At 33.8% G+C, this 21,396-nt stretch overlaps 3 protein-coding genes across 3 annotated transcripts; all 3 read right to left on the minus strand.

Annotated features, from left to right (window-relative positions):
- Nucleotides 1–503: 503 nt before the first annotated feature.
- LOC104094540 (putative nitric oxide synthase) lies at nucleotides 504–6,917 on the minus strand. The gene is made up of 13 exons (XM_009600493.4): nucleotides 6,211–6,917; nucleotides 5,607–5,792; nucleotides 4,780–4,866; nucleotides 4,569–4,648; nucleotides 4,172–4,253; nucleotides 3,520–3,540; nucleotides 3,310–3,355; nucleotides 2,587–2,705; nucleotides 1,911–2,024; nucleotides 1,703–1,810; nucleotides 1,525–1,614; nucleotides 993–1,102; nucleotides 504–911 (listed from the first exon to the last, which is right to left on the minus strand). The coding sequence occupies exons 1-13, from the start codon at nucleotides 6,622–6,624 to the stop codon at nucleotides 662–664; spliced, it is 1,707 nt and encodes a 568-aa protein (XP_009598788.1). The 5' UTR covers nucleotides 6,625–6,917; the 3' UTR covers nucleotides 504–661.
- A 275-nt stretch (nucleotides 6,918–7,192) lies between these two features.
- LOC104094539 (probable aquaporin TIP5-1) lies at nucleotides 7,193–9,160 on the minus strand. Its single transcript, XM_009600492.4, has 3 exons — nucleotides 8,950–9,160; nucleotides 8,488–8,732; nucleotides 7,193–7,784 (listed from the first exon to the last, which is right to left on the minus strand). Exons 1-3 carry the CDS (start codon nucleotides 9,071–9,073, stop codon nucleotides 7,401–7,403), a joined length of 753 nt encoding a protein of 250 aa, XP_009598787.1. The 5' UTR covers nucleotides 9,074–9,160; the 3' UTR covers nucleotides 7,193–7,400.
- A 10,428-nt stretch (nucleotides 9,161–19,588) lies between these two features.
- On the minus strand, nucleotides 19,589–20,615 carry LOC104097307 (uncharacterized). The gene is made up of 2 exons (XM_070198632.1): nucleotides 20,181–20,615; nucleotides 19,589–20,047 (listed from the first exon to the last, which is right to left on the minus strand). The coding sequence occupies exons 1-2, from the start codon at nucleotides 20,613–20,615 to the stop codon at nucleotides 19,589–19,591; spliced, it is 894 nt and encodes a 297-aa protein (XP_070054733.1).
- Between the last annotated feature and the right edge of the window lie 781 nt (nucleotides 20,616–21,396).

Below are 21,396 nucleotides of genomic sequence, written 5' to 3' on the forward strand. Positions count from 1 at the left end.
AAGCAATCAGAACCAATTTCAAGAGTATTTAGAGTTGTGTTTGGATATGAATATAATTTTGGATTGTTTTTGAAGTTTTGTGAGTGATTTGAGTGAAAATTTTGAAAAATAATTTTTTGGAGTTTTTTAAATTTTCGAAAATTTTCAAAATACATTTTCAAGTGAAAATTAAAATTTTTATGAACAAACGCTGATTTCGAAAAAAAAGTAAATTTTTTTTGGAAAAAAGGAAAAAATTTCTTATGTCCAAAATGACTCTTAATTATACGAAAAATGGCCATATATACTTTTGTACGATTAAAAATAGTTTACAATAATTTAAAAATAACCTCCCTTTCACTATCTGATCATTTCAAACCCTATAGTTATACTATCATTCAAATATACCCTTCAATTGGACGGACTGCCACGTGGCTTCACAGAATTAAAATGACCTATCCCCATTTTTTTTTACCATGTTCATTTTAATTATACCCGGTATCCAACCCATATTCTCCCCCATATACCCTCCAATTTAACCACTGTTTTATAACTTGTTGCCATAGCTAACGTGCTTTATTTTACAGATTACACTCCAATTTTCTATGGACAATTAAATTTAGTTATCATCTAGCTGACCCATCAATATACAGAAATTAAACTCAAACTGGAGTAGTAACAATCAGAAAAACCATTTGGGTCTAACTTCTGATTCCTCCTCTGTCAACTCCCTGTAGTCATACCACTGTCCTCCAGCTTTGCCAACTGGTAGAGGAGGTCGAACAAAAATCTCTACTGGCTTCGGAACATGGACAGCAAAGGTTAGCTCTCCAGCTGTAACTTCTGAAATCGGATCAGATGTTCCGACTGATTTGTTAACTGGTATAACAGAGAACCATCCAAGACCAGATATAGCCACATCGCAGGTAGGTCTATACAGACGCATTAGCAAAAAAATAAGCATATTAGACATCCAGATAGTGCCACAGTTTGTTAGACATGAATGTGCTCACCTCTCAATATCCTCATATTTAATTTGTAACTGGCGCTTCGTTTCAAGTCCCATCCAGCCATCTGCCTTTTCTTTTCCTGTCGGCGGTGTCAATAAAATTCCTAGTTCTTTCTGCAACAATGAGAGATGTTCAAAACGCAAAGTACATATAGAATAAGGGTAGTGATATACCATGTTCTATATCAGTTGTATAAAATTTTCTAAAGGGATTTACAGATAATTGACTACTCTACCTATTGTTTAAGGTTTTGAGTTAAATGCTCATGATGAAATCATCATGAATGTAAGCAAGGGTCTGGCAAATGATACTGAAGTCTCATTTTGGAACAAAAAGAATATGAAATCCTGAATTCTATCTCACTTTTCCTTTATGCAACACTTTTTTCGTTGAAAAGAAAATATATTAAAGGAACTTCCATACTGCTTTCTATTCTGTACTTGCTGGTGCAGTGCTCTTTTCTTTTTGTTTTACATTGCGGTCAATATCCCGAAAAGGTCAAAGGTAGGTATAAAATATAAGAGTTTGGCATTACTTGGTAGAACTCATCTGCTTCTTCAGTAGGCACCATATGAAGTTGCAATGCCTTGGGTCCATAGAATGTCAAACAAGTCTCTGGGAGAACCTGAAGTAATATCAAAGTGACCGTCAATTGACAATTACTGAATGGAACTGTTTATATATGCAAAAGAGACAAGATCTTTATGAGAAACCTTCAAAACATCGATTCGCACGAGGCCTCCCCAAAATATTGATAATCCACTCAAGCCACTTGATCTCCCTCGGTCAGCTATCAGTGACTCCAAGTTTAGCCCAGAACTCTAGTTACATCAGAAAACCAGAAAAGAGAGGAAAATACTTAATTCGCATCACGTTTGGATACAAAAATCTCCTAAAGCAAATGTTGGAGAAAGAACATACTGGAAAAGCTTGACCACGGAGACGACTTTGAGGAGCAAGAGTGGGGAGATCTTCTGCGTGAATAACTGCAGCTTGCCTATGATGAAGATGGACTCCAGGAGTATCATACACTTTCTATATTGTAATAAGCGCATAGAAACTGTTAAAATTTCACTCACATTGGAAGAATCGTCAATCTATGAAGTACTCATCTTTTAACATTGAAAATAAAAATAAAAAGAGAAGAAAGTTAGGATTCATTTAGCAAAAAATTAAGGACAATAGCTTTGGTGACTTCGAGTAATGTCTTTATCTATTGTTACTCCTTATCATTATTTCAAAACTGATTGTGTCATCCCTGTCATCAGCCATGTGTAGGTATGGTTTCCTGGGCTTCGTTTGAGACTCAAAAAAGTTATGAGCAGCCTGAAGTTTTGGTCGAAGTTTTAATACTATTCTAATAGAGTTTCACTGTTGAACTAAGTACTTGAGCTTTGTGGGGGGGGGGGGGGGGGAGGATTTTTAATCACAAATTAATTTCCCACGAGTTTAATAAGAGTTCGATAGGATCTCTACCTCTTTAAGATTCAAGAACCACACTTTTACCTTTCCATTTCACCCAGTAATTCAAAAACCATATAAAAAACTCTCACTTAAAGGAGTTGGATGATCAGTTGCTAGAGTGAGACACACTTACCCCACCACCAAGGAAAGCATCAATTGGGATTGGACCCAGTGTAGTTCCAGGAACAGCTGATTGTATTGGTTTGTATTTTCGTGCAGTGGCTGCAACTGGATCATTATATGACATTGTATCTGATTACACAGTCGTAGTAAGATATATTAATAGCAGACAAAATAGAAAGATCAAAGCATTGGAAAGAGCAGGTTTAAAGAAGCAGCATGCATTTAAAAGAGAAGACTGAAAATTACTAGTTCCCAATTTGCCATATATAGGTAGGTAGCACATTAATACAGGTCAAAGCAAGATTTCATTGGAAAATTGAAGCAACCATTGCATGGTAAACGTTCATATTAATAATCTATTAAATAAGAAGAAATTGATAAGCTAAAAGAATGCTGTTGGAAGTAATGGAAAAAGCACATCCACATATGAAGTTATGTTGTGCAGGCAAAGTAGTTGATTGGATCTTTCTAGTGATTCTGCAGAACATCATTTCCAACTCGAGATACATTCTAGGACCACAAATACTAGGAGTTGCTCTTGTTTAAAGTGACATAGGAAAAAATAAGAAAAAGCTGAAAATTACAGCACTAGCAACCAAATCTAAGGGATTATGCATTGCAACTTGGATACTGCAGTTGACCCAAAGAAGAAAAAAACACTATAAAGAACTAAACCTATGTATTAAATTGCACACGACAGCCTGATGAATACAGGAGTTCATAAAAGACTTACTTAACAGCGCATTGATGAATGCAGATTTTCCCACGTTTGCTGAGCCCTGAAAATTCAGTAGCACTTGACATTTACGTAAGTTGATTCCAAACCACTAAGAATTAAATTGAAGAATTCATAAAGACCCAGCACAACACAAGAAAATGTGACTAATCATCACATTCCAAGTTTTGGATAAATCTCAGTCTAGTGGTTTGTAAACTCACTAACCAGAATGTATACATCCCTTCCCTGCAGGAAAATATCAACAGAACATTAGTAAACCCTAAAATGACGTGAAAAAGCTAAAAGTAAGCCTATCGTATGTTTGTTTAAGCAGGAAGAAAGTTCCTTGACAAAGTAATATAGATCCTTCAAACTAAAAAAGAAAAGGTTCGCATAAAAGCTGACAGAACAAACAATTAGGCTTGATGCACCGTCCAGAAATACTGTATTGTCTAAGAAAAGACTAATTCAAATTGGAATTTGACTCTCCAAGTAATGAATAATGATCACAAGATATCTAATTTTATTAGAAAGAATTAACAAGACATTAATGCAAGTTACTAGAAAGATGGATTGATCTTTTACTTAAGGAGATTGATTTGATTCCAATAGGTGTCTTTATTACTACATATTCAGACACAACCTCTTTCCTAGTTAACTTTATCCAGTCTCTGTCTAAAGAGACCCGTCAAACAGAATCACGAGAAATGTCTATTTATTTATCAGCTTATCTAGTAATGAATGCACTAGCATAAACCATGATATAGTAGTTCCAGAAAATATGTGGTTTTTCTTTTGGGGGATACGCACAAAACCAAGGCAGTTTTATCCAGAATAGAAAATTGAAATCTTACATCTTCATAGAGAAGAAACTGACCTTTTTTTCTTTTTGGATTTCTGACACCACCCCAGCGATTCCAACCAATGACTTTGAACTAGTTAAATGAACGCTCAGAACACTGCAAAAAGGAGCATGCTATTTTAGATTTTTATCTCATCCTTTTGTTCTCGGGAGTAGAAGTCTGACGTGACATTTACCTTAACTAGAACCACTAATTAAATGTTAATAATACATGAAGGTGATAATCAAAGTATTGCAAGTGAACATGATCTCCAAAAGGATGATGCAAAGCAATGCTGGTTATAGATGACTAACTGACAATTAGGAATCTCAAAAGCACGCCAACTAACCCAAGCTGAAGCTATAACTCCTATTGCACGTACCGGCATACAAATCTAATATAGAAAGGATACATAATACACCTCAAACTTACTTAAGCTTCTTCTTCATTGTGGCCTCCACAACCCAGTCACCAACACAATTAAGATCAGTTTCTTTTGGAAGAAGATCCACCTTAAGAAAGTGAAATAGAGAGACAAATGTTAGTTGGAATTTACACCTAGTCAATATTGCTTCTACATTGTTAGCATTTTAGCAGAAACAATGGTAGCATAAACTGCATATAACTTAGTTACTATTATTACCTTAGTTATAACCAAAATTATGGGATTTGCACCGGCAAGATCTCGGACACGAGCCAGAAAACTGCCATTGAAGTCTACAATATCAACCTACATGTGATGATCCATGAAAGCACATAGAACGCAAAAAAACACAAATAAACAAACGTTTAGTAGTCGATGACACGAACAGACAAAATGAGAGCCAACAACTACATTTCTTGGTTTCAACATGTAATCAACACCAGTGCGATCAATCTTAAGACTAAAATACAAGCTTTCACGAGGTTGGATGGTAACTCTTCAAGCCATTAGATAAGAGCTTAATTTCTCTAACACTGTTGATTGATGAAACCTTTACCATCAGCGACTTCATTGCAACAAACTCACTTGTATGACTTAGATAAAGATTAATATTTTTCATGGTGAACTACAATCTCCATTTTTGTTACACGAAATATGCTACTTCAAATTGTTATTATCCGTCTATTACTTCCTAGTTTCAAGGCTGTCAGCTTCATCTAAGATTCCAAATAGTCCACAAATTCAATGCAGGACAAAGCTGAGTAACAGTATAATCATTCAAGTAAGACAGTGAACATATAAATAAAGCAGTCAGGATAAGTTCTATCTGCCAACTGCTTGAAGTCTGAACAGAATATAGAAAAACATAGTTAGATATTCAATCAACACATTATTTGAAACTACATTTTAAAACAGATGATTCAGGTTGAAGAACTCAAATTGATAATAGTCTGGCAGCACCGCAGATTACAACATCATTAAGAAATTACAAACAAATTTATTACGACTTCATAGGGAAAATAAACGAGTAGTTTTTGGGTGGTTACCAATTTAACAATCAAAGCTTTCTCATTGCGTAAATGAGACAGCTTTTCTCGAAGCTCTTCTGCAGTAACAAATTGCTTGCCTCCAGAATAACCTCCATTTCCACCTACTGCAGTAATCATGTGCCCATGAGACAGTAGGCGACATCGTCCACAAAGAACTTTTCTAAGCTGGTGATGCTTCTTTTTCTATATTCCACCAGAAAAATGTAAGTTAGAAACCATCAACAGTAAACTCATACAATCCATATCTGGGAAACAACAGTAACAATCTAATAAATTAGTGAAATGATACTTAATAAACTTAAAATCTTCCGGATGATTTAGTTCTGTAACACTTCAAATTAAGGATTTTAGTTATATAAACCAATAGCATAAAGATTTTTTCTATCGCTAAATTTTAGTTACCTATTTATACCAGGTTACCAATTAATGCTTGTTATAGAAATTTACCAGTAATTAACTTATAAATGACCTCATTGTGTAAATATCTTTTACATTGTTAGCACATACAACTTAAACTCCAAATTAAACTCCCAAGTCCCAAGATTAAATAGGTGGAATGCATTAGCAAACAAACTAGGAAATTTCAACCAAGTTATAATACCAAATCATATGTCTCCTGGTCAACATAACCCGGGGCATCCACTTCCGAGGTGTGTAACGGAGCTCCACAACCGTAACAGCAAGGAGCCAAGTTGGAAACTTTGAAGATTTTATCTTTCTTCTTCTTTTTCTTCTTAGTGGTGGCTAGCACCGTTGAAGATGCAGCCACAGCCTGTTGGCGTTGAAGGTAAATGTCGCCTCGGGTCGGAGCGGCAGCTCCATATCCCTCGGGTTCGGATTCTGAGACAGCCTGTGATTCTGTGGATTTGCAGAGGATAAGGTTGGGTTTAGGAGTGTGGAATTTGAAGATGTTAAGCTTGCTAGGTGTACAATTAGGAGTTGAAATGTGGCAATTAGGGAGACGGAATGGAGAAATGGAAGATAAGGAGGATAGAGCAAGGAGTTTAGGCGCCATTGCCGACGTAGGCTGTCAATTGTGAAAGGAAGCTCGAAGAGGAGGATATTGAAACTTCTTTCGAGAAATTATTCTATGTACTTGGTATTTTTGGGGGAAATGTTATTTTTTCTATTTTTACTATTTGTCATACTACATACATACTAGCTTCTATAAAAGCATAAATTTCACTTATCAAGGACTAATAAGGCGTAGGATATATGTAGGTCGTAGGCTAATAATATTATTTGATATTAATAATATGTGGATTGCCAATAATTTCTTACTAATGAAAATTTTAAAAAGTCAACAATGCAAATAATGTAATTTAGATCGGTTTTATTAACACAAGTAAATGCTCAATTCTAGCTTATCTCTTTCGTTTCGAAAACCATGTTTAGGAATTGCAGAAGTCAGAGACTATTTGATCACTTTAATGGCCTGAAAAAGGATAGATGGCCATGTTTATCGAGCAGGGATAAATGATAATCGAGCTTTATCTGTCTATGAATAAGATGTTGCAATGTCAATTTTTATATAGCAAAATTGCTATGGCAGTTCAATTTGAAAAATTGAATCAATGAGAAGATAGAAAAAGAAAACGGTCTTATAGTAAAGTTAGTAACTAGACATCAATATCTATCCATTCTTGCTAGTACCAGTAAAATAAAATAAAGTTACTAACTAGACTATGATTAAGCACTTGTAGTTCTACAACAGAGAAGGCAACACATCATTCTGTTATGCAGACTACGTTGAAGTAAAATACAACAAAGAGCAACTAAAAACTGCAGCACTTAAACAGCAATCCCACCACCTATTCCCCTCAAAGACTCAGTCGCTTGTGGAGGAAAAACCACATTATCATATAGAATTCCTGCTATGGCTGCACCAATGAAAGGTCCAACCCAGTACACTGCTTGATTGCCGAAGCTCCCTTTGACAACAGCAGATCCAAATGAGTAAGCAGGGTTCATTGATCCCCCAGTAAATGGGCCTGAAGCCATGACGTTTGCTCCCACAATGAGCCCAATTGCCAATGGCCCAATTGCTCCGTGGACGCAACGTCTAGGATCAGCAGCTGCATAAACTGTGTACACTAAACCAAATGTCATTACACCTTCGAGCACTGCTCCTCCAAAACCAGTCATGTCGTGAGGAATTCCATGTGTCTGAACTTGCTGCAATGATTATAAAAGAGAAAATCAATGTGTAACTTAATCAGCAATTAGAGAAGAATAGACAAGGCCATTCTAGTATGTTGTTACTTGCTAGAACTTACTGTTGCTAGTAATTACTATTTGCAACACAAGGGAAAGTCTCTTGCAATCATATACTACTCGACTCCAAAAACTAATTCATGGGTGAGAATTGCACACGACTATTCTAGTAGTATGTTGGTAGAACTTAGAGTTGATGGCTGTGATGATCACTCAACTTTGGGAAGTTGGACATCGAAGTCATATAACTTTAGTTTGTCTTTCAAAGTTCACTCAACTTTACCTAGTTCACTAAAACGGTCATTCTTACCAGATTTAGTACTTTCTGTTGAGATCCGACAAATATGACCATTTAAGTGGACTAGGTAAAGTTGAGTGATTTTTGAAAGACAAAAGAAACTTATATGATTTTGATGACCAATTACCTAAAGTTGAGTGACCATTTGAGCCATCAACTCTATAAAACTTAGTGTTGCTAGTAACTAAGATTGGTAACACAACTAAAGGGAAAGCCATTTGCAATCATTTAATACTTGATTCCAAAAACTAAGTTACCGGTGAGAATTGCACGCGACCATAAACACTTTAATTTGTAATGGGGTAAAAGGATGAAAAGAACACAAGCAGGGAAATTTCTTGAAATTGAATTGATCTGAAAACTAACCTGGTTAGTGCATTTTAGAACAAGGCAAGCCATGACAGAACCAAGCATCTGAGAAATCCAGTAGAATATGGACATGGGAATACTTATATGGCCTCCTATAGCCATTCCAAACGTGACAGCCGGATTCACGTGGCCGCCCGAGATATTGGCTGATATATACACAGCCACGGACAATGCAAATGCATTTGCAACTGCAACTGCCACTAGGCTAGATGGATCTGATGTCGCATCAGGTGTCATTTTCCCTGTCATCATCCCATCATATATAAGTTACACAACTCAAACCACATTTCACCTTAACAAGTAGAAATGCCATATTATATACACTAATATGAATTATGATTGTGAAAAATTCTGGTAAGTCAGTAGACTAAGAGACAATTGCACAATATTTTACTAAGTGACATTGCTTGATGATCATTATATATGTTTTTGCATAAAATAAGAGAAAGAAGAACTCACTGGTAGACATGGCAGCGCCGGCAGCGGCAAAGACGAAAAGGAAAGTGGAGAGAAACTCTGCGACATAGGATCTAAGAGCATTGGGAGTCACAGAGTGCTGCAAGCGGGAAGCAAGGGACGCCATTTAATGATAATGATCTCACAAGAATTAAGAAGAAGTTGAATTCAATTTTCTCCAAGCGGGAACTTCTATTCGACTATTCTCAAAGAAACCGACCAAATGAAATGACGGTTGAGTGGTTTCCGAAAGTTTATATAGGAGTTGAGGGGAGTTACTAGGATTTACTGCTTGCAACGATTCCTGAAGGGTTTCGATTCAAATATTAACCGCCAATTATAAGTGGCTCTTTCTCCTAAACTACCTTTTTTTTTCTTTCTCTAAACTAAATTATAAAATTCACCATTTTGTATAGGTAAAATAACAGCTAATGTCCATTTATAAGTAGATTATTACAAAAATTGGTCAATTCATGAAATATTACTAATATTAGCTAATTAGTTATTTGTAACCTAAAAAAAAATTCAAATTATTGCTTTTTCTCAGTGGGTGTTATTAGAATAGATTGCGTACATCTTAAGGAGTTTTAATCTCAGTTTTGGAATAATGTGGTGGAGTTTTGATGTGGTTTGAATTAAAATTTTGAAGTAGAAGATGAACATGACAAAAATAATATGTGTATCATATTTGTACCAAATTAGTATCACATATATATCCATGTAGACCTGCGTGATACATGTGTCGCAGAAGAACTTTTTGAACTCAATTTTAACTACGAATTTTGATACCAATTCAGTCCAAATCACTCCAATCTTACTCAAGTTTTGTATATTGACTCATCTATATGTTTTCAATGAATCTCAACAATACCCATTGAAAAGTCTTTTTTTTTAATTAGATTTTTGAAATCTTTTTTTTTTATATATATATATATATATATATATATATACATTCATCACCTTATTTGCTACCTCATTCATGAAATTTTCTTCCCGTCTTGCATTTAATGTTGTTAATCACGCTTAAAAATATGGAAGGAGATCTTTGTGTGTGATTCTTGGAGAGAAATAACCTTATTTCTTTGGGTTTTTCAATTTTTATATGTACTTGGCTAGTTTGGGTAAGTCTAATTAATTAATGGTTAGAGGTCCGTAAGTTAGAATTTTTTTGGGACATTTCTGTAAAATTCCTTTTTGTGTATTTGTTGGGCTGTTCGAAAAATGGACCATCAAAATTTTTGTTTCACAAAGGCCATTAAGAGTAAAAAAAAAAGCGTGTGGTAGCCACTAAATAAGGTGGTGTTTATTTTTTATCCACCAATTCTAATGTTGAGCAAAAATAGCCACTACTCTATTAAAATTAATATGAAAAGACATTTTTACCATTTCTTCTATTTCTTTTATTCCCAAACCCTTCCTTTATACGCTTCTCTCATTTAAGTTCAGAGCCAAAATTTCATAGGCAAAATTTCGCTCCCTCAATATTGTTCCTGCATGCAACTCTCTTCTCTCGATCGAAGTTCAGAGCCAAAATTTCATAAGCAAAATTTCGCTCTCTCAATATCGTTCCTGCCTAGCCCACAACAATTCTATGCGTATACTTTGTCCAACTTAATCTCTTCTCCTTTGTCATCTTCTCTGCAGCGAACCAGCGTACTGGTATATTTTTGATTTTGCTTTTATGCATTTTTCTTTTTGTATATCTCTAATCGTGATCAATGCTGTGTTTGTCATCAAGTATGTGTGAAATGTCCAAAATAATGATTATAACTTGATTCGCTAAGGAATAAGGTGTAATTTTTTGTGAGAAAGTTATTGAGAACCTTTTGGTATTGAAATGTGTTTGTGGTTCAATCAATATATTGATTATGTAAAGACATTTCAGAAAAATAGTCCTAAAAATTTGTAAGCTAACTGTATTTAGGAATTTTAATTAACTGTGCTTCTATTAAAGATACATCTAATTAGGTCCTGGATTTTAGTTTTTTAGTTTAAATATTAAGGACATTTCAGAAAAATAGTCCAACGAATTTGTAAGTTAATTTTAGTTAATTGTGCTTCTATTAAAGATGCATCTAATTAGGTCCTGGATTTTGGTTTTTTAGTTTAAATATTAAGGACATTTTAAAAAAATAGTCCTAAGAATTTGTAAGCTAAATTTAGTTAATTGTGCTTCTATTAAAGATGTATCTAATTAGGTTCTGGATTTTAGTTTTTTAGTTTAAATATTAAGGACATTTGAGAAAAATAGTCCTAAGAATTTGTAAGCTAATTTTAGTTTATTGTTCTTCTATTAAAGATGCATCTACTTAGGTCCTGGATTTTAGTTTATTAAGGACATTTCAGAAAAATAGTCCTAAGAATTTATAAGCTAATTTTAGTTTACTGTTCTTCTATTAAAGATGCATCTACCTAGGTCCTGGATTTTAGTTTTGTAGTTTAAATATTAAGGACATTTCAGAAAAATAATCCTAATGTTTACGTTCTATTTCCTTCTTTGTAGTGTGCTAATGGAAGGAGATCGTGTTTTCGAGTTTGATGATTGGCGTAATTCGATGAGCTATTGGAAATGAGATTTTCAGTATAAGGAAACAATAAAAAGTTTCTTGTCGAACACGCAATGGAAGAAGTTGAGGGGTGGTGTTTTCGAAAACTTTTTCCGATTACAAGGTGTGAAGTTATGTGGTAGACTTATTCATTGTGTGTTGCTTTCAGAAATTGTTAGCAATGACTCGCATTCAATGATATTCAAGGTTTTTGATCATGAAGTGAAGTTTACACGTGAAGCGTTCCAGATAACTACTGGGTTGAAATGTTCTTCTTCAGTGGACTTCAAAGTTTTACGTGAAAGAGAGAATAGGCTTTCGAAAGTCTACTTCCCTGGAAAGGATATAATCGAATTAGGCGATTTGTGACATTTTATTACTAGTTACCCATATGGTACAACTGCATCATTTGTAGGCAGCCATGATGATGCGGTGAAGTTGGCAATAATTTATTTTGTTGAATTTGTGTTGATGGGGAAGCGCAAGAATCGGAATGTGTCTGAGCGGGTAATGAAAATCGTAGATGACGATAAACTCTGCTTTTCTTTCAATTGGGGTTCTCTTTATTATGAAAAGTTACTAAAATCATTGAAGATCTTCTTGAAGCCCAAACAAAATACTTCAGACAATGAGAATGAGAATGAGAAAGAGAAAGATAAAGATAAAGATAAAGAGAAGGACAATTATACTATACTTGGCTTCCCTTTCGCCTTCTGTGTTTGGATTATGGAAGTATTCCCAATTTTTTAGGAAAAACAATTTGTGAACTTCAGAGAATGTGGGTTCTCTCGGATGCTATGTTATTCAGATATGAAATCTCCACATTATGACACCCTATGTAAAAAGTACTTCCATAATGAAAAAGTAAGTTAACAGGATTACTAGCTATTTTTTTGTTTATGTGTTTTAGTTCTGAATACTTACGTTTTTTTCTTATATAATAGTTGTATCAGTTGCTCGAGATGGTATCATTTCTTTCTTCTGAAGTAGATGTGGAGCCTACTAGTGTGCATGTGCCATTGTCTCAAGATCAAAGTTCAATGCCTTCAACACAATTTGATGAAGTCTTGCTTAAGGAAATTGTTAACGTAGGTTTTCTGTCTTTGAATACCATTAGTTTTTTATTTGCTTATTTTTGCTTAAGAGACTTTTTTGTTTTTATGATTTTTGATTCAGAGATTATCGGAGAAGTTCAAAAAGGATATGGAGGTAGAATGTACTAGAATACATCAAAAAATAGCTTTATCAGAAAAAGGATTCAAAATGACATCAAGGTAATATCCTTAATTTCTGTGCTTGTAACTCTAAGCTAAGGACACCATGTCCTTAATTTTTGAGCTTGTAACTCTCAGTTTAGGACTTCCTATTCTTAACTTTTGAACTTGTAACTCTAAGTTCACGACTACATCTCCTTGACTTTTTAACTTGTAACTCTAAGTTCAGGACTACATGTCCTTATTTTTTGAACTTGAAACTCTAAGTTAAGGACTACATGTCCTTAATTTTTGTGCTTGTAACTCTAAGTTAAGGACCAAGTGTCCTTAATTTATGAGCTTGTAACTTGAAGTTTAGGACTACATGTCCTTAACTTTTTAACTTGTAACTCTAAGTTCAGGACTACATGTCCTTAATTTCTCTGCTTGTAACTCTAAGTTAAGGACCAAGTGTCCTTATTTTGTGAGCTTGAAACTTGAAGTTTAGGACTACCTGTCCTTAACTTTTTAACTTGTAACTCTAAGTTCAGGACTACATGTCCTTAACTTTTTAACTTGTAGCTCTAAGTTCAGGACTACATGTCCTTAACTTTTTAACTTGTAACTCTAAGTTCAGGACTACCTGTCCTTAACTTTTTAACTTGTAACTTTAAGTTCAGGACTACATGTCCTTAACTTTATAACTTGTAACTCTAAGTTCAGGACTACATGTCCTTATTTTTTTAACTTGTAACTCTAAGTTCAGGTCTACCTGTCCTTAATTTCTGTGCTTGTAACTTGAAGTTTAGAACTATTTATCCTTAACTTTTTAACTTATAACTCTAAGTTCATGACTACATGTCCTTAACGTTTTAACTTGTAACTCTAAGTTCAGGACTACATGTCCTTATTTTTTGAACTTGGAACTCTAAGTTCAGGACTAACTGTCCTTAATTTCTGTGCTTGTAACTCTAAGTTAAAGACCAAGTGTCCTTAATTTGTGAGCTTGTAACTTGAAGTTTAGGACTACCTGTCCTTAACTTTTTAACTTGTAACTCTAAGTTCAGGACTACATGTCCTTAATTTCTGTTCTTGTAACTCTAAGTTAAGGAACACTTGTCCTTAATTTGTGAGCTTGTACCTCTATGTTAAGGACCAATGTCCGTAACTTATAAGCAGCTAACATTCTGATTCTTATTTTAAATACTATCTCACAAGCTTTAAAGAAAACCCTAGGATCAAAGATTGATACTTTATTGAAGCTTCTTGACAAACCTCATGAAAGGACCATAGAGAGAGAACCTAGTGTTCTAATTAGCAAAGATGGAGTTGATGATCAATGTGATGATATAGATGTGCATGTAGAAGACCATTATGAAAGCGATTATAGAGATGCGCATCTAGAAGATGAAACTGATATTGGCATCGAAATTGGAAAAGATTAGATACAGTTTTTGAATTTGTTATCATTGAAATTTATATTCAATAGCGTAATACATATAAACTTTTTTGTGATTACAAATGTGTGTAGAATCTTTTGATGGAGTGCAAGTTCAAGATGGAATGGAATGTCAAGACTAGGAAAATCCAAAAGAGACAAGTGTAACAGAAATAATTTGTAGATCTGGAGTGCAATATCAGGATTTAGAAAATCCATTGGGACAAGTGAGATTGTATGCAAATGTGTTGAAGAAATATATGATCTATCTACACCTCTCTCACTTAAAGAGAAATTTGGAAATCAAAATGATGCCAATCAAGGTTAGATGAAATTTTCATGACATGTTGAATGTTAGTTTTAGTAAACTATTAGTAACAAGTATTAATTGTAAATGTTACAGAATCTTTTGAAGCTGCAAGGAAAGAAGATGGACTGGACTATCAAGATGATGAAATTTCAAAAGAGAGAAGTGGAGGACAATCTCAAGACATAGAAAATACCCAAGGAACAAGCATAAGTGAGATTGTTTGCAAATGTATAGAAGGAACATATGATATCTACACACCTCTCTCTCTCTCTCTCTCTCTCTCTCTCTCTCTCTCTCTCTCTCTCTCTCTCTCTCTCTCTCTCTCTCTTACATACAATATTGGAAGCCAAACAAATGCTAATCAAGATAATGATTTAACTGGCATGATCTTGACAGTTGCAAAAGGTTAGACGGAGTTTTTTTCCATCTTATACATGTTTGTTTTAATCAAATATTAGTAACAAGTACTAATTGTGTTAGCTCTTGTAAATATTTTGCAGAATCTTGTGAACTTGCAATCGAAGAACATGGAAAACAGTTGCAAGATAAAGAAAATGTAATCAATATGTCAGCTCCGTTATCTGTTAAATAAATACAAGAAGGCAACGTGGCCAACGCAGGTATTGATTGTGTCCTTAATATTGTATTCATAATTCAAATTGTCAGGACATTTCAAAAATTATGTCCTTAGTTTTTGTCTCTTCATTTGATAAATTGTCATAGAATTAATGACTTGCAGCAAACTAATGTATATGTAGTATTGCTTGCAGAGCAAAATAAAAATGAAGTCGTTAACCAATATACTAGGAAAAGGAAGAGAGATAGTATTGCTTTTGATGGTCCATCATTTGTTATTCTTACACCTACTCCTCCGACTACACAAGATGGAGTGGACTATCAAGATGATGAAATTTCAAAAGAGAGAAGTGAAGGACAATCTCAAGACATAGAAAATACCCAAGGAACAAGCATAAGTGAGATTGTTTGCAAATGTATAGAAGGAACGTATGATATCTCTACACCTCTCTCTCTTACAGACAATATTGGAAGCCAAAAAAATGCTAATCAAGATAATGATTTAACTGGCATGATCTTGACAGTTGCAAAAGGTTAGACGGAGTTTTTTTTTCATCTTATACATGTTTGTTTTAATCAAAGATTAGTAACAAGTACTAATTGTGTTATCTCCTATAAATATTTTACAGAATCTTGTGAACTTGCAATCGAATAACATGGAGAACAATTGCAAGATAAAGAAAATGCAAGCAATATGTCAGCACCATTGTCTGTTAAAGAAATACAAGAAGGCAGCGTGGCCAACACATGTATTGATTGTGTCCTTAATATTGTATTCATAATTCAAATTGTCAGGATATTTCAAAGATTATGTCCTTAGTTTTTGTCTCTTTATTTGACAATTCATAGAATTGATGACTTGCAGCAAACTAATGTATATGTAGTGTTGCTTGCAGAGCAAAACAAAAATGAAGTCGTTAACCAATATACTAGGTAAAGGAAGAGAGATAGTATTGGTTTTGATGGTCCATCATTTACTATTCTTACTCTTACTCCTCCGACTACACAAATGAGCATTGATGAGGGTTTGTCTATAGAGGTTGAAGGAAATGTTGAAGAAGAGCTTGGTCGAGGGAAAAGGAATAAGAAGCTTAGGTGGCAATTGAAATCTCCTTTTGAACAGAAAAGAAAAAGAGGAACATCGATGGCGCACAATGAAAATACTCCCAAGTATACAGGCTGGATAAAATTAAAATATACTCGTACATGTATTTTTTATTATGCCAACGATGATGAAAACTTATTGAAGAAATTCATTAGGTGGTTGGGCAAGGAGAAAAGGAAAGGTCGCAAAAAAGTGTAAGTCCCTAAATGTATTCATTATTTCTTAATTGCTTACATTTGTGTCTTGAACTTGTAATTTTAAATTTAGGACTAAGTGTATTGAGCTTCCAACTCTAACTTCATGACTAAATGTCCTAAGTTTTTGAGCTTGTAACTCTAAGTTAAGGACTAAGTGTCCTTAACTTTTGAGATTGTAAGTCTAAGTTCAGGACTAAGTGTCCTCAATTTTTTTACTTGTAACTGTAAGTTAAGGACTACATGTCCTTAATTTTTGAATTTGCAACTCTAACTTCATGACCAAGTGTCCTTAATTTTTGAACTTCCACTCTAAGTTCAGGACCAATTGTCCTTAACTTATGAGCTTGTTACTCTAAGTTCAGGACTTTAATTTATGAGCTTGTAAGTCTAAGTTCAGGACCAAGTATCCTTAACTTTTGAACTTGTAACTGTAAGTTAAGGACTACCTGTCCTTAATTTTTGAATTTGCAACTCTAACTTCAGGACCAAGTATCCTTAATTTTTGCACTTCCACTATAAGTTCAGGATCAATTTTCCTTAACTTATGAGCTTGTTACTCTAAGTTCAGGACTTTAATTTATGAGCTTGTAAGTCTAAGTTCAGGACCAAGTGTCCTTAACTTTTGAACTGGTAACTATAAGTTAAGGACATCCTGTCCTTAATTTTTGTATTTGCAACTCTAACTTCAAGACCAAGTGTCCTTAATTTTTGTACTTCCACTATAAGTTCAGGATCAATTATCCTTAACTTAGGAGCTTGTTACTCTAAGTTCAGGACTTTAATTTATGAGCTTGTAAGTCTAAGTTCAGGACCAAGTATCCTTAACTTTTGAACTTGTAACTGTAAGTTAAGGACTACCTGTCCTTAAATTTTGAATTTGCAACTCTAACTTCAGGACCAAGTGTCCTAAACTTATGACCTTGTTACTGTAAGTTCAGGACCAAGTGTCCTTAATTAGGAATTGAGGACTAACTTATAAACTTTCTAACTTTGATATTTTCAAAATTTTCTGGGGACAAACTGATATATATGCTTAGGATAATGGTGTGAGAAAGAAACCATATAAATTGTACCATCAAAAAATCATTAGCAAAATGTTCTTCCTTGAGCTTGCAGATAGTAGCTTTGTACTTGATAATAAAGTTTGATAATTCACAAGGCATTTATTTTCTTTCTTCTTAATTTATTATTTTTTTAATTATTTATGACTGATGGATTTTTTTTTCTTTTTTTACCTTTTTATGAAGCATATTGACATTGCCATGTATTATTTGAGAAAGAAGGAATGCTACCACCCTTGCGCCCATCATTTTCGTTGCACAACTACAAATATACTTTTTGATAACTATATGATAATTGTGTATAAGGATTTCAATGAAGATGCATCAGATTTGTTTTGGTGTGATGATAATCAGTTGGTTCTCACACCATATGTGTGGGGTGACAATCGTAGATGTGGAATTGCTTGGACAGAGATTAACAAAATCTTTTTTTCATATCGGCTTCCTTCAGAATATAATGATGTAAAGAATTGTGGCACATTTTCTTTTGGGGGTATTGGACTTGAATGAGAGAAATATTGATGTGTACGATTCCATATATAGTGAGCCATATGAGTAAGGAATGAAACACATTGAAATGTATGCACGCATGATCCCCCACTTGCTAAAGTTCTTACAATTTGAGAAAAATTACAAGTCTTTTGGAAATGTATTCAACAAATTTGATATGCAGTGGCAAAGATTACCACACCAAACTGGATCGTACGTGTTGTCATTTGCTATATAATTTATATGTACTTTAGATTTATTTTATTAAAGATATTGTTTAATTGACTCCATATTTTTCTTAGCACTGATTGTGGTGCATTCCTAATCAAGTATGTGGAGTTGTTGATGATGGGAAAGGATGTGGAGAAATTCCAACCTGAGGACATATCAAACTTCAAAAAAGAACTTGCAGCAAATCTTTGGGCACATGGAGAGTGGAAAAGAAATTTTGGTTATGATACACCACCAGAAAATCTCAGTGACGATTATGATAGTGAAAATGAAACTTCTTGCCCAAATGAGCTGTAGTGTAGTTGTAAAGAAAGTCAGTTGTAGTGGAATGGTATAAAATTACTGTAAAGAATCCATATGAATTCTGAAATATCCTGTAAATTGTCACAAGGCACTTTATTTTGTTTGCATAGCATAATTTTTTGGTCACAGCTATGCTAAATTATATTTTCAGCAGTAATATGAAGGCATCGTGTTATTAATTTCTTTCTTTCTGTTAAATATTGATTTGTCCATTTTTTTACAGTTTTAAAGGGCCAATCTTTGATTAAATTATCTTGAAGTTTTTAGAAATTCAAAGCAACACACATTGATTGTTGTAGAACTTCATAATCTGTTAACTACATCCTTATTTGTTGAAGGATAAAAATAATATTCAAGACATATTTTTTTAAATGTGCTAAACTTCTAGAATATAGACAATAAACTGAGATTTCCAGAAGTTAAGGATATTTTAGAAATTTATGTCCTATATATTAGATTCATACTTCAAATGTTCAGGACGTTTTAAAAAATTATGTCCTGAAGTCTACTTGTACCAATCTCATTTTAAATATAAGATGTAGCAAGCTGTGTTTAGCAAGCTGCAGATGTCAAGTTTTATAACTACTGATTTGTCCATTTTAAATTGCTAGTTTTTTATTAAATCTGTAGAGATATAGCAAAAGATACATTGATTGTTGTAGAACTTCAGGACATTATGTTCATAAACGTCCTGATTTGTTGAAGGATGAAAATAATATTCAGAACATATTTTTCTGAAATGTCCTGAACTTCTGAAAATCTAGATAATAATCTGAGATTTTCAGAAGTTAAGGACATTTTAGAAATTTATGTCCTTAATATTAGATTCATACTTGAAATTTTCAGGACTTGTAAAAGATTATGTTCTTAAGTTTTACTTGTACCAATCTCATTTTAAAAATAAAGATGTAGCAAGCTGCAAGCGTCAAATTATATAAAGAAAAGGACTTTTTTGTTTACTTACGGCAAGAATAAAATCCCATAAATAATAATTGGTCCGACAAAGGTAAATTGAACTCCCAGAAAAAGAAAAAGAAACAAAGAGCACGTAAGCGCAAAGAAACTTTGAAAATCCAGAACATCTTTTATATAACCATCTCCTAATGTTTACTTGCTCAAATAAAAACAATCTAAATAAATCCAATTTATAGTAAAAACTTAAAAGAGTAGATAAACATAAGTGAATATATCTATTATTCTCTATGCTTCCTTGAAAATGGATGGACTGCCGGATAATATATACAAGATGTTCTATTATGACCAAGTCTTCTGCAACGACCACATTTGAATGTTATTTTTGATGATTCGGTAGCTGGAATATGCCTTTTCTTCTGCCTTCTACCTGGCAGGACTTTGAAATCTGAAGGTTTAATAATTTGTGACTTAACACTCTCTGGTACAATCCAAGAATCTGTATGTCCTATAGGATGTATTTGTCTTTCATATGTTTTCAGCCAAGATTCCTTTAAGTACCAGTCCAAGCAGAAATTGGACTTCTTGAAGTTTCTCTTCTCGATAGCTGCAATTGCATGTATACATGGTAATTCATCAAATTGAAACTGAAAATAATCACATGTTCTTTTGTTTAAGTCCACCAAGAAAGTAATTCCTTCTTCCTCAACTCTAGAACGCCATGAATCAACAGGGAAGACCTTCAAAGTTGAAAAACTATAAGTTAGTATATTATGTTAAATTATCATTAAATTAATAAGCTAGAGTAAGAACATAATACTTACATTTAAAGTAAAAAGCTAAATCTATCTTTTTTTTCAATTCCTCTTCTACCCAACAAGAAACGTCATAAAAAGTTCCTTCTGCTTCATATCTTCTTTCATAAAACCAACGTTGTAGCTTCACTTGGATGAAATCCATCATTCTTAATATAGGCAACTCCCTTGCTTCTAATAGCACAGAATTCATTGACTCAACTATGTTTGTTGTGAGCATGTCATATCTTCGTCGTGGACTACAAGAACGTGCCCACCTTTCCGGTGGTTCTTCCATCAAGTAGTCAAAAGTCTTCTTATCAGCTTTTGCTATATCTGACATGTATATATCAAATTCTTTGCGCCTGTATACTCTTGCAGCACTTTGAAAAATTTTTATGACCTCACTTTTCACTTTCCTTCGCTTTAGGTTCTGCTCCAAATGATAGATACAAATTCCATGGTGGCTTTCAGGATATACCTTTGCAATGCCATGTGCAATAGATTGATGCATGTCCGATAAAAAAATAAATTGTCACGGCTTCCAATTAAATTGCGAAGCTCACTAAAGTACCACTCATAGGAATTGTTATTTTCAGATTCTACAATTCCAAAGGCTAGTGGAAATATTTGGTTATTTGCATCATTTGAAACTGAAATCATTAAAATACCACGATATTTTGACTTTAAAAAAGTTTCATCAACAACAATCACTGGTCTACAATGATTCCAACCAACTATTGATGATCCATATGCATAAAACATATAAAGAAACTTGAAAATACAGTTTAACAGAATGTTAAAAATACAGGACACCAAATCTTTAACATTTACATTGCACACATCAAAGTTAAGGACATCTTGTCCTTAATATTTTCACTGCACACATCAAAGTTAAGGACAATTTGTCCTTAACTTTTACAATGCACACATCAAAGTTAAGGACACCATGTCCTTAATATTTTCACTGCACATATCAAAGTTAAGGACACAATGTCCTTAACATTTTCAGTGCACACATCAAATTTAAGGACAACTTGTCCTTAACTTTTAGAATGCACACATCAAAGTTAAGGACACCATGTCCTTAACATTTTCACTGCACACATCAAAGTTAAGGACACTATGTCCTTAACATTTTCACTGCACACATCAAAGTTAAGGACACCATGTCCTTAACTTTTACAATGCACACATCAAATTTAAGGACACCATGTCCTTAAGTTTTTCACTACACACATCCAAGTTAAGGACACCATGTCCTTAACATTTTTACTGCACACATCAAAGTTAAG

This window comes from Nicotiana tomentosiformis, chromosome 3 (assembly GCF_000390325.3).
Source record: "Nicotiana tomentosiformis chromosome 3, ASM39032v3, whole genome shotgun sequence".
In the NCBI taxonomy this organism is placed as follows: domain Eukaryota; kingdom Viridiplantae; phylum Streptophyta; class Magnoliopsida; order Solanales; family Solanaceae; genus Nicotiana; species Nicotiana tomentosiformis.

Coding starts and splice junctions, on each gene's coding strand:
- LOC104097307 (XM_070198632.1), bottom strand. CDS start 20,615: ATGCATCAATCTATTGCACATGGCATTGCAAAGGTATATCCTGAAAGC. Junction 20,048..20,180: donor TTTATGACGTTTCTTGTTGG/GTAGAAGAGGAA, acceptor TCAACTTTGAAG/GTCTTCCCTGTTGATTCATG.
- LOC104094539 (XM_009600492.4), bottom strand. CDS start 9,073: ATGGCGTCCCTTGCTTCCCGCTTGCAGCACTCTGTGACTCCCAATGCT. Junction 8,733..8,949: donor CGGCGCTGCCATGTCTACCA/GTGAGTTCTTCT, acceptor GGATGATGACAG/GGAAAATGACACCTGATGCG. Junction 7,785..8,487: donor TTCTAAAATGCACTAACCAG/GTTAGTTTTCAG, acceptor TAATCATTGCAG/CAAGTTCAGACACATGGAAT.
- LOC104094540 (XM_009600493.4), bottom strand. CDS start 6,624: ATGGCGCCTAAACTCCTTGCTCTATCCTCCTTATCTTCCATTTCTCCA. Junction 3,541..4,171: donor AAATCCAAAAAGAAAAAAAG/GTCAGTTTCTTC, acceptor ATTTTCCTGCAG/GGAAGGGATGTATACATTCT. Junction 1,615..1,702: donor TGCGAATCGATGTTTTGAAG/GTTTCTCATAAA, acceptor ATATTACTTCAG/GTTCTCCCAGAGACTTGTTT.